This window comes from Bubalus kerabau, chromosome 15 (assembly GCF_029407905.1).
Source record: "Bubalus kerabau isolate K-KA32 ecotype Philippines breed swamp buffalo chromosome 15, PCC_UOA_SB_1v2, whole genome shotgun sequence".
Lineage (NCBI taxonomy): Eukaryota > Metazoa > Chordata > Mammalia > Artiodactyla > Bovidae > Bubalus > Bubalus kerabau.
The window spans coordinates 79,286,838-79,300,113 of NC_073638.1; the positions used below are offsets into that span (position 1 = coordinate 79,286,838).

The 13,276-nt window shown below is 39.3% G+C and overlaps 1 protein-coding gene across 1 annotated transcript; it reads right to left on the reverse strand.

Annotated features, from left to right (window-relative positions):
* Positions 1-1,463: 1,463 nt before the first annotated feature.
* On the reverse strand, positions 1,464-2,408 carry LOC129628439 (olfactory receptor 5W2-like). The gene has a single exon (XM_055547881.1). The coding sequence runs from the start codon at positions 2,406-2,408 to the stop codon at positions 1,464-1,466; it is 945 nt and encodes a 314-aa protein (XP_055403856.1).
* Between the last annotated feature and the right edge of the window lie 10,868 nt (positions 2,409-13,276).

Here is a 13,276-nt window from a genome sequence, read left to right on the forward strand (position 1 = left end):
CAAGGCACTGTAAATTGCTTTCAGTTTTGGATTTCTTAATTCTAAAAAGGTGTGTGTATGTATGCGTCTGTGTGTTCAGTTGCATCCAACTCTTTGTGACCCAAGGGACCACAGCCTGCCAGCCTCCTCAGTACATGGAACTTTCCAAGCAAGAATATTGGATCAAGTTGCCATTTCCTATTCCAGAGGATCTACCTGACCCAAGGATTAAATCCGAGTCTCCTGCGTCTCTTGCATTGGCAGGCAGATTGTTTAGCACTGAGCCACTGGGAATCCCCTGAAAAGTTATTGTTGTTGTTGTTCAGTCACTCAGTCGTGTCCGACTCTTTGTGACCCCATGGACTGCAGCACACCAGGCTTCCCTGTACTTCACCATCTCTTGGAGTTTGCTCAAACTCATGCCCATTGAGTTGGTGATGCCATCCAACCATCTCATCCTCTGTCGTCCCCTTCTCCTCCTGCCCTCAATCTTTCCCAGCATTAGGATCTTTTCTAATGAGTCATCTCTGTGCATCAGGTGGCCAAAGTACTAGAACTTCAGCTTCAGTTTCAGCATCAGTCCTTCCAGTGAATTTTCAGGATTGATTTCCTTTAGGATTGACTGGTTTGATCTCCTTGCTGTCCAAGGGACTCTCAAACATCTTCTCCAACACCACAGTTCAAAAGCATCAGTTCTTTGGCGCTCAGCCTTCTTTATGGTCCGACTCTCACATCCATACAGTTCAGTTCAGTCGCTCAGTCGTGTCCGACTCTTTGCGACCCCATGAATCGCAGCACGCCAGGCCTCCCTGTCCATCACCAACTCTCGGAGTTTACTCAAACTCATGTCCATCGAGTCAGTGATGCCATCCAGCCATCTCATCCAACTCAAGACCTCTATAAGTGTCAAATTATCTTCCTAGAATCATTTCCTTCCAAATTTTTGAATCTGATAATTAATATCTCCATTCAAGAAAAACTTTCTTCTGCACACTATGTTTTGACATTTGTTCCTAGATTTTTAACCCTACTTTTTTTTTTTTAATTAATGAAAGTCTTAAACTTTACTATGAATTGTATGTGTGGTTAGTTAGTAAATGTTTCTTTATTCATCTAGATTATAAGGTCCATTTTTATACAAACTAATGGGTTTTTAAAGAAATGTAAAGCACTTAGAGGCAGACAAAGAAGAATTAAATAGTTGCTAAATATTAATACACTTAAAATAATAATGTTTGAATGAATGGATACACAGATAAAGTATGATAGAATTTGAAGAGCCAGGAGGTTTTACACAGAGTTTCATAGATAAGGTCAAGACATATAATGAAGCATGACAAGTTTTGAAAACTGCAACAATTTCCTATGGCTGAGCTTTAGTATAGATACTCATTTATTAAATAATTTGATAAAATTATATTTCTCATGTATCATACTATATAATTTTGCAAAAATAATAACTACTGTATGTGTGTGTATATGTATTATATAAATCTTTGAAACCATCTTTTATTTTTTAATTTTCCTAGGGCAGTTTTCACATCCTTGTTACGTAGGCTATAAATCAGGGGATTTAACATGGGAATCATAAGGGTGTAAAACAATGAGGTCATTTTGTCTTGATCTAAAGAGTAGATTGAACTTGGCCTAAAGTACATAAAAAGCATAGTTCCCTGGAAAATTGCCACAGCAGTTAGGTGGGAGGCGCAGGTGGAGAAAGCTTTGAACCTCCCCTCTGCAGAATGGATTTTTGAGACTGCAAGGATGATATAACAGTAAGAGATAAGAACTCCTGAAATTGAGCTCAATTCAATAACACCAAAAACAATAAATACTGTCAATTCATTGACTTGTGTATCAGAGCAGGAAAGAAGGTAGAGTGGAGGTAAGTCACAGAAGAAGTGGTTAATCTCATTTGACCCACAAAAGCATAAGTGGAATGCTAATGTAGTGTGGATCAAAGCATCTGACATTCCCACAAGGTAAACCCCAGCCACAAGCAGGGAGCACACCCTGCTGGACATGCTGACCGCATAGAGCAAGGGGCTGCTGATGGCCCTGTATCGATCATAGGCCATCACTGCCAGCAGGAGACACTCAGAATCTGCAAAGGTACAGGCAATCAAGAACTGGAGGGCACAGCCATAGAAGGGGATTGGTTTGTTCTTGGCCAAAAGGTCAACCAGCATCTTGGGCCCAATTGCTGTGGAATAGCAGAGGTCACAGAAAGAGAGGTGGCTGAGGAAAAAGTACATTGGCGTTTGCAGCTGGGGATCCATTCTAATCAAAATGATCATTCCAAGATTTCCCAGAAGATTAATGAGATAAACAACTAGCAACATGGCAAATAAGGTCACTTTCACTTCCAAATCACTGGTAATCCCCAGGAAAATGAATTCAGTCACAGAGGAGCAATTTTCTTTCTCCATTCTTTAATTTTTCTTATCTAAATTTTTGACAAAATGATCAGGAAAAGTATAGGTAAATGTATGGACATCTGCAAAATATCTGTAAAGGAGAGCACAGTCTCTTTGTGTAAATGTCATTTTATACTCAGAAAATTACCCAATAATGTACTTACTTTTTGAAGGAACATTGTTACCTACCTGGAAAAATAAAAACAAACAAACAAACAAACAAAAAAACACTATATTACACATTGAAAAAGTTTTATCTAAGTCTGCATGTCATTATGATGTATATAAAACTCTATGAGTTTGTCATTTTCCTAGGTTTTTGCCTTTTTATCTCTGGAGGTATAATTGGAAGAATTAATGTTTTATTTTATGTTCAAAATACAATAGAAGAGACACCAGTGTTTGAGACCTGGCTGTCAGTTATAGGATTAAGCATTTTCCATCTCTGGAAATAGTCACTTGGGCACAAAAATTTGTTACCATTGTTATGTTTCCCAAAATACAGCTCAGATAATGTTGGTTTGAAATGATTTTCTATACATTCTAGAGCATATCAGCAACTATTCATAATGAAAATTATTATGTTACCGTCCTGGTCTAAGTTACCTTCGGCATTTGGTAGACATAAAATAAGCATTATTGGCCTTTACTATAGAAACATGTTGCTCCTTTGTCACAATTCTCATTACTGATCTCTGCTTCGCCCTGGTGCCAGAGGATCAGAGGATGGATCCCTTGACCAGCCAAAGAAAAACGATACAAAGAAGTGAAAACAACAGAATTTAACACACACATTTGTGTCTCTTTGATTTTAATTGACTTTTATATTAAAAAGAAAATGAGATGAGGTATAATAAACACTTCTGATATATAGAGTGCCCTCCTTGTGTGTATGTATTTGCATGTGTCATGTCTGCATGTATGCACATCTCTGTTGATATAAGAATTAGCATATTGGTGACAGATTTTCTTTAAGTATATATTGGCATATGATTTACATGGAGTTAAGTTTGCAAATATTGCTATTTATAGTGTTCTGACTATATTATTTTTTAAATAAAATTTAAAAAAGTATGTATATGCTTCCCCAGTGACAAAGAGTAAAGGCTTTCCTGTGAATATAAATTAAAAGTAACTAATTAAACAATCATTTTATAGATGCTAGAGACAGATTCTTCCAGTTCTGAGAAGATAGTATTTTCTGACTTTTAAACTCATGAGTTTATTATATTGAATTGGTAGGCATAAGTAATTAATTGCTTAATCTCTCATTTTTAAATGCTGTTTTTCTCCTATATTCTTACATCTGGAGACTCAAGAACATACCTGGAATGAGCAGGTCTTTCTGTCCTTGCTACTGATGTCTAAAAAATAAACAGCTAACCTTTTACTTTGCCAGGTAGCATTTGGGGACTTAAGTCTCTGAAGCGTCCATCCTCTGGCTCAGTGTTTGCTAACATTCGGTTAATTATATTTTCTGCTCTGTATTTTCCCCCGTGAAAACAGTAACAACCTTTGCAAAAATTAAGCTTTATTTCTTCACTATTGTCAACGTATTGATCTGACAGTATGAAAAATACAGATTATGTTTATTTTAAGCTGCACAGTTACACTGAATCTAAACTCTCCTTACCTAGTCAAAGCAGAGATCTGATGAATTACAAGATTTCCCAACTTAGTAATTTACATCTTCCTATTATTCTTTTTGTTTCTTCCTTTTTGAAATATTCACCTTCCTCATGTCATTTAGGAATATTTCCAGTAATAAAAGTATATGAAGAAATGCCAAAGCAATGCATGAAAAGCCAACAGATTTAAATAATCAGTACCTAAAATCAATTCTTTTTGATGAATGCAATGATTTGATGTAATTTGTGGGAATACTTGGATTTCACTAACGAACGTTATAAATGAAAAGTGGGGGAAATGTACTTGTTTTATACCTGCACTATATCTTTTTAGAACAAAGATTGACTCAGGTGTTAAAGCTTTTTTGACTCATAATTTCCTCTCTTATTAGAGAGGCAAAAACAAGATATCTGCACTAAAGAGAATTGATGATGCATTTAAGTCCTCTTAGGCTTCAAAATCACTGCAGATGGTGACTACAGCCATGAAATTAAAAGATACTTGTGCCTTGGAAGAAAAGGTATGACTAACCTTGGAAGGAAAGTTATGACCAACCTAGATAGCATATTGTAAAGCAGAGACATTACTTTGCCAACAAAGGTCCATCTAGTCAAGGCTATGGTTTTTCCAGGGGTCATGTATGGATGTGAGAGTTGGACTATGAAGAAAGCTGAGCACCGAAGAACTGATGCTTTTGAACTGTGGTGTTGGAGAAGACTCTTGAGAGTCCCTTGCACTGCAAGGAGATCCAACCAGTCCATCCCAAAGGAGATCAGTCCTGAATGTTCATTGGAAGGACTGATGCTAAAGCTGAAACTCCAATACTTTGGCCACCTCATGCGAAGAGTTGACTCATTGGAAAAGACTCTGATGCTGGGAGGGATTGGGGGCAGAAGGAGAAGGGGATGACAGAGGATGAGATGGCAGGATGGCATCACCGACTCGGTGGATGTGAGCTTGAGTGAACTCCGGGTGTTGGTGATGGACAGGGAGGCCTGGTGTGCTGCAGTTCATGTGTTCACAGAGTCGGACATGACTGAGCAACATAACAGCAGCGGCAGCAGCAGCAGGCATAAAATATTTTACTTACAAATTTATTTTCCCAAAACAGTAGCTATTTGTTCTAGAGTCTTGAAATCATTACCTGGAAACCTTACCTGAGATGAGCAGGTCTTGGGTAGCTGAATAAGCAGATACGCTTTTATTTTACCAGGCACACTGGGACTTAAATCCCTCTGCTAGTGTGTCTAGGATTTGACAATATGCAAATACATCATTAAATTTATTTCTGCTTCTGTGTATCCCCCTGTGAATTCAGAAACAACTTGGCAAAGTCTGAACTTTTATGCTTCAGTATTGTCACCAAATTAATCTATGGTACGAAGAAGACTGCAAAAAGTATGTAAGGTGTTCCCCACAGTTACGCTCTATCTGCTCAAAAAGATGCAAAACTTGGGAGTTGTGAGTTAAATTTTATTGGGGGAAAAATGAGGACTGCAGCCTGGGAGACAGCATCTCAGGTAGCTCTGAGAGATTTCTCCAAAGAGGCACTGGGAGAAGGTCAATATATGAAATTTTGATGAAGGGAGAGTTCTATGCAATCAAATGCTTATTTTACAAAAGGTTTTCTGCTGGTTACAAGGAGCTAATGTCTCGTGAAGGGATTTAGTGATTTTTCTAAATATTAAGGGATGCAAGGATTAGGATCATAAAATCAGTTTCTGAAAATCAGTTCGGTTCAGTTCAGTCACTCAGTCGTGTCCGACTCTTTGAGATCCCATGAATCACAGCATGCCAGGCCTCCCTGTCCATCACCAACTCCCAGAGTTCACTCAAACTCACGTCCACCGAGTCCGTGATGCCATCCAGCCATCTCATCCTCTGTTGTCCCCTTCTCCTCCTGCCCCCAATCCCTACCAGCATAAGAGTCTTTTCCAATGAGTCAACTCTTCGCATGAGGTGGCCAAAGTACTGGAGTTTCAGCTTTAGCATCATTCCTTCCAAAGAACACCCAGGGCTGATCTCCTTCAGAATGGACTGGTTGGATCTCCTTGCAGTCCAAGGGACTCTCAAGAGTCTTCTCCAACACCACAGTTCAAAAGTATCAATTCTTCGGTGCTCAGCTTTCTTCACAGTCCAACTCTCACATCCATACATGACCACAGGAAAAACCATAGCCTTGACTAGAAGGAACTTTGTTGGCAAAGTAATGTCTCTTCTCTTCAATATGCTATCTAGGTTGGTCATAACTTTTCTTCCAAGGAGTAAACGTCTTTTAATTTCATGGCTGCAGTCACCATCTGCAGTGATTTTGGAGCCCCAAAAAAGAAAATATCTAACATCTAAAGACCAAGTCCCACCAGTTTCCCTAGGGCACAGAGTGCCTCCCTCTCCACCCTGAATTCCCCTTGTCGGTGTCGCAGGCCGGCAGCAGCTGCAGCACAGGGTTCAGTCTCCACACAGGCAGATGGCAAACACCCTTGTTGTTGTTCAGTTGTTGGCAAAGATTTTTGTCAAGTGCTAAATAGTAGTTGACACCTCCATAAATATTCTCCTTCTTTAGTCAGAAATAAAATAGATCCTTCTTTTACAAATTCTTTGGATTGTTCATTGTTTTTGAAGCATTCTCTGCAACTACCTCATGTGGAGATATTACTACCCTTTGATCATATTTATTTTTATTTAAATGTTACATATATATAAATATATATATGCATTTTCATATAACTAGTTCTTTGGGTTTAAATATATTTTCAAGGTTGCTCACCCATCACCATTATCTCCTTCTGGAACATTTGCATCAATGAGACAGACATGCTAGTGTCTGTCACTACCTCTTCTTCCCTCCCCCAGCTCTGGCAACCACTAGTCTGCTTTCTGAGTCTAAGTAATTGCATATTCTGGCCATCTCACGTAAAAAGATTCATGAAATAATGTGTGTCTATGTGTGTGTTTCTCCTGTCAGGTTTCTTTTCTTCAGTTAAATGTCTAAGGTTAAATCATGTCGCTGAATGCATTGGAATTTCGTTTCATTAAATGGCACTACAATATTGCATTTTATAGATACAACACATTTTATTGATCCATTCTTCAGACATATGGATGTTGGCTTGTCTCTGCTCTTAATCTATTATGAATAATGATGTTTTAACATTTATGTCAACGTTGCCTTTCAAGGCAGCCTTCAAAACCAAACATCAGCTTATTCCCATCCTTCAGTCTCATACTGATAGCTTACAGTGAACAATTTCGGACTTGTGATCTCCAAAGAAGATTTAGCTTCAGGACCAGGGACCAGGCTTGATCACGCAGAGCTTTCGTGTGGCAGAGGTTTTATTACAGTGAAAAAAGACAGAGAAAGCTTCTGACATAGGCATCAGAAGGGGGCAGAGAGTGTCCCACTCACTAGTTTTAACAATCCCTTATATACTTTTACCAAACCCATTCCCCCAACATACATCTTAAGTTAACAAAAAACATGTATAATATCATATAAGAAACGAATTGCCAGTCCAGGTTCAAAGCAGTATACAGGAAGCTTGGGGCTGGTGCACTGGGATGACCCAGAGGGATGCTATGCGGAGGGAGGGGGAGGGGGGTTCAGTATGGGGAACATGTGTACACCCATGGCAGATGCATGTTGATGTATGGAAAAACCAATACAATATTGTAAAGTAAAATAATAATAATAATAAATTAAAATAATAATAAAAAATTTTAAAAATAAAAAAATAAAACTAGAAATAGAAAGGTATTACCACACCCACTCCCACAACATAGGTTTTAAAACAGCAAGATTAGTCAGAAGGTTCTTGTTAAGAAGGAGAAACATGTCCTTAAGCAAGATACATTGTTGTTACATAATCATTCAGTTCAGTTCAGTCACTCAGTCGTGTCTGACTCTTTGCGACCCCATGAATTGCACATGCCAGGCCTCCCTGTCCATCACCAACACCCGGAGTTCACTCAAGCTCACATCCATCGAGTCGGTGATGTCACCCAGCCATCTCATCCTCTGTCATCCCCTTCTCCTCCTGCCTCCAATCCCTCCCAGCATCAGAGTTTTTCCAATGAGTCAACTCTTTGCCTGAGGTAGCCAAAGTACTGGAGTTTCAGCTTCAGCACCATTCCTTCCAAAGAACCCCCAGGACTGATCTCTTTAGAATAGACTGGTTGGATCTTCTTGTAGTTCAAGGGACTCTCAAGAGTCTTCTCCAACACCACAGTTCAGAAGCATCAATTCTTCAGCGCTCAGCTTTCTTCACAGTCCAAACCTCACATCCATACATGACCACTGGAAAAACCATAGCCCTGACTAGATGGACCTTTGTTGGCAAAGTAATGTCTCTGCTTTTGAATATGCTATCTAGGTTGGTCATAACATTCCTTCCAAGGAGTAAGGGTCTTTTAATTTCATGGCTGCAGTCACTGACTGCAGTGACTTTTGAACCCAGAAAAATAAAGTCTGACACTGTTTCTACTGTTTCCCCATCAATTTCCCATGAAGTGATGGGACCAGATGCCATGATCTTAGTTTTCTGTATGTTGAGCTTTAAGCCAATTTTTTCACTCTCCTCTTTCACTTTCATCAAGAGGCTTTTGAGTTCCTCTTCACTTTCTGCCATAAGGGTGGTGTCATCTGCATATCTGAGGTCATTGATATTTCTCCCAGCAATCTTGATTCCAGCTTGTGCTTCTTCCAGTCCAGCATTCTCATGATGTACTCTGCATATAAGTTAAATAAGCAGGGTGACAATATACAGCCTTGACGTACTCCTTTTCCTATTTGGGACAGTCTGTTGTTCCACGTCCAGTTCTAACTGTTGCTTCCTGACCTGCATAGACGTTTCTCAAAAGGCAGGTCAGGTGGTCTGGTATTCCCATCTCTTTCAGAATTTTCCACAGTTTATTGTGATCCACACAGTCAAAGGCTTTGACATAGTCAATAAAGCAGAAATAGATGTTTTTCTGGAACTCTCTTGCTTTTTCTGTGATCCCGCAGATGTTGGCAATTTGATCTCTGGTTCCTCTACCTTTTCTAAAACCAGCTTAAACATCTGGAAGTTCATGGATCACGTACTGCTGAAGCCTGGCTTGGAGAATTTGGAGCATTACTTTACTAGCATGTGAGATGAGTGCAATTGTGTGGTAGTTTGAGCATTCTTTGGCATTGCCTTTCTTTGGGATTGGAATGAAAACTGACCTTTTCCAGTCCTGTGGCCATTGCTGAGTTTTCCAAATTTGCTGGCATATTGAGTGCACCACTTTCATAGCATCATCTTTCAGGATTTGAAATAGCTCACCTGGAATTCCATCACCTCCACTAGCTGGGTTCGTAGTGATGCTTTCTAAGGCCCACCTGACTTCACATTCCAGGATGTCTGGCTCTAGGTCAGTGATCACACCATCGTGATTATCTGGGTCATGAAGATCTTTTTTGTACAGTTCTTCTGTGTATTCTTGCCACCTCTTCTTAATAAATCTGCTTCTGTTAGGTCCATACCATTTCTGTCCTTTATCGAGCCCATCTTTGCATGAAATGTTCCCATGGTATCTCTAATTTTCTGGGAGAGGTCTCTAGTCTTTTCGATTCTGTTGTTTTCCAGTATTTGTTTGCATTGATTGCCAAGGAAGACTTTTTTTATCTCTTCTTGCTATTCTTTGGAACTCTGCATTCAGATGCTTATATCTTTCCTTTTCTCCTTTGCTTTTGGCTTCTCTTTAGATCCCAATACTAAAATATGACCTGTACTCCTGTGGAGATATTGTTGAGGCAAAGCTTCAGTTCAGTTCAGTCACTCAGTTGTGTCTGACTCTTTGCTACTCCATGAATTGCAGCATGCCAAGCCTTTCTGTCCATCACCAACTCCCAGAGTTCACTCAAACTCATGTCCACTGAGTTGGTGATGCCATCCAGCCATCTTAAACTCTGTCGTCCCCTTCTCCTCCTGCCCCCAATCCCTTTCAGCATCAGGGTCTTTTCCAATGAGTCAACTCTTCTCATGAAGTGGCCAATGTATTGGAGTTTCAGCTTCAGCATCAGTCCTTCCAATGAACACCCAGGACTTATCTCCTTTAGGGTGGACAGATTGGATCTCCTTGCAGTCCAAGGGACTCTCAAGAGTCTTCTCCAACACCACAGTTCAAAAGCATCACTTCTTCAGTGCTCAGCTTTCTTTACAGTCCAACTCTTACATCCATACATGACCACTGGAAAAACCATAACCTGACTAGATAGACCTTTGTTGGCAAAGGAATGTTTCTGCTTTTGAATATGCTATCTAGGTTGGTCATAACTTTCCTTCCCAGGAGTGTCTTTTAATTTCATGGCTTCAATCACCATCTGCAGTGATTTTGGAGCCCCCAAAAATAAAGTCTGACACTGTTTCCACTGTTTCCCCATCTATTTGCCATGAAGTGATGGGACCGGATGCCATGATCTTCGTTTTCTGAATGTTGATCCTTAAGCCAACTTTTTCACTCTGCAAAGCTTAAACCACAACTAATTTTTAATAGTGGCCCGCTAAAACCCAGAAGGTGATAAGCTTGTTTCAAAAGAATTTTACTATCATTATTTGCTTCTCTGTTACACATACAGTGTATATACAATTGTCCTTGATCACCTAATTCTATTCCTATCTTTTCTAATTTCTCCCTCAGTTACTTCCATTTCTTACATGGTATAAAAATCCCTTGAGTTACATTTTGTTCTGTCAGAACCTTGCCTTAGCTTTTTAACAGGGCTGATCCTCAAAACCAAGAGGAGTAGCATCATTTTGATCTACTCCCACTCAACAAATGAAACCTGAATTTGAGTAGCTGCATTATTATAACAAGCTGGATAACCTGATATATCTCACAATGGGATTTGTGTTTCATTAAAAATGAAGATTTTAAATAGTTTAAAAGTTTGTCTTAAGGAGAAAACATATTCCTCAGATATAAGTGAGAAAAAAAAATCTATACTTAGAGTTTTCCTGGTGCCTTGGTGACACTAAAGCAATTCTGTGTAGGCAAATACTACCCAGATCAAGATCTTCTTCAGAATGTAGTTGTCTGGTCCCCAAATCTATAATGATATAAAATGCATTGCATGGTTCTGAACTGAAGTACATTGTAGTTCTCTCCTGCTGTGAGAAAGACTAGGAGAGCCAATGGTTGTATAAAGACAGTGTTGTTCTACAAGCAAGGCAGCAGTTTTAGTAACATAAAGATTAATAACACATTGAGAGACTCTAGAAAGTATGCACTACATCAAGTTCATAAATATATAATGAACACTTGTACAAGAAACTTTTCATTTTAAAAATAAAAATTAACAGTCTTTTAAAATCTCATAGTGAATGTACTGTGTTTATGGAAAGCCATTTTTATAGTATAATATACACATTGAAAAGACATTTTCTGAGTTTAGAAAAGGCAGAGGAACAAGAGACCAAATTGCCAACATCCATTGGATCATCAAAAAAGCAAAAGTGTTCCAGAAAAATATATATTTCTGTTTTATTGACTATGCCAAAGCCTGTGACTGTGTGGATCACAATAAACTGTGGAAAATTCTGAAAGAGATGGGAATACCAGACCACCTGACCTGCCTCTTGAAAAGCTCATATGCAGGTCAGGAAGCAACAGTTAGAACTGGACATGGAACAACAGACTGGTTCCAAATAGGAAAAGGAGTACATCAAGGCTGTATATTGTCACCCTGCTTATTTAACTTACATACAGAGTACATCATGAGAAATGCTGGTCTGGAAGAAGCACAAGCTGGAATCAAGATTGCTGGGAGAAATATCAATGACCTCAGATATGCAGATGACACCACCCTTATGGCAGAAAGTGAAGAGGAACTAAAGAGTCTCTTGATGAAAGTGAAAGAGGAGAGTGAAAAAATTGGCTTAAAGCTCAATATTCAGAAAATGAAGATCATGGCATCTGGTCCCATCACTTCATGGGAAATAGATGGGGAAACAATGGAAACAGTGTCAGACTTTATTTTTTTGGGCTCCAAAATCACTGCAGATGGTGATTGCAGCCATGAAATTAAAAGATGCTTACTCCTTGGAAGAAAAGTTATGACCAACTTAGACAGCATATTCAAAAGCAGAGACATTCCTTTGCCAACAAAGGTCCGTCTAGTCAAGGCTATGGTTTTTCTAGTGATGTTGAATTGATGGGAGAGATGGACTATAAAGAAAGCTGAGTGCCAAAGAATTGATGCTTTTGAAGTGTGGTGTTGGAGAAGACTCTTGAGAGTCCCCTGGACTGCAAGGGGATCCAACCAGTCCATCCTAAAGGAGATTAGTCCTGAGTGTTCATTGGAAGGACTGATGTTGAAGCTGAAACTCCAGTACTTTGGCCACCTCATGCGAAGAGTTGATTCTTTGGAAAAGACCCTAATGCTGGGAACGATTTTGGGTAGTAGGAGAAGGGGATGACAGAGGATGAGATGGTTGGATAACATCAGCGACTCAATGGACATGAGTTTGGGTAAACTCCAGGAGTTGGTGATGGACAGGAAGGCCTGGTGTGCTGCAGTCCATGGGGCCTCAAAGAGTTGGACACGACTGAGCGACTGAACTGATACACATAGAAGGGTTTCCCAGGTGGCTCTAGTGGTAAAGAATCCTCCTACCAATGTAGGAGTCATAAGAGACTACGGTTTGATCCATGGGTTGCGAAGATCCCCTTGAGAAGGACGTGGGCACCCACTCCAGTGTTCTTGCCTGGAGAATCCCTTGGACAGAGAAACTGGGCAGGCTACAGTTCATAGGGTCACATAGAGTCAGACATGTCTTAAGCAACTTAGCATGAATGCATTCATAAATATAGAAAAGTTTAATCTAAAAATATATACTGCAAGGAAACTTTCAAAAATGGAAAAATTCCTACACCCAAAACCAGAAAAAAAGGCACATTGCTAGATTCCCAGAAATTCTCCATGCAGCCGTCAGAAATGATGTGCAATGTGATATAGTAGTTTGTATATTTTTGAAGTATGCAGTAGTGAAATCATACAGCTTTTACTCTTTTATGTCTGGATTTTTTTCATCAATATTTTATTTGTGAAATTTTTCTACATTATCATATCCAGAAGTCATTCATTCATTCTCATTGTTGTATAGTTTTATTACACACAGACTGTGATAACATTGCTTATCAAGGGTCAGTGAACCTGACTCATAATGTTTTATTGGAGCTGGGGCATACCATTTATTCATATAGTATGGACAGCTGCTTTTGTGATACAG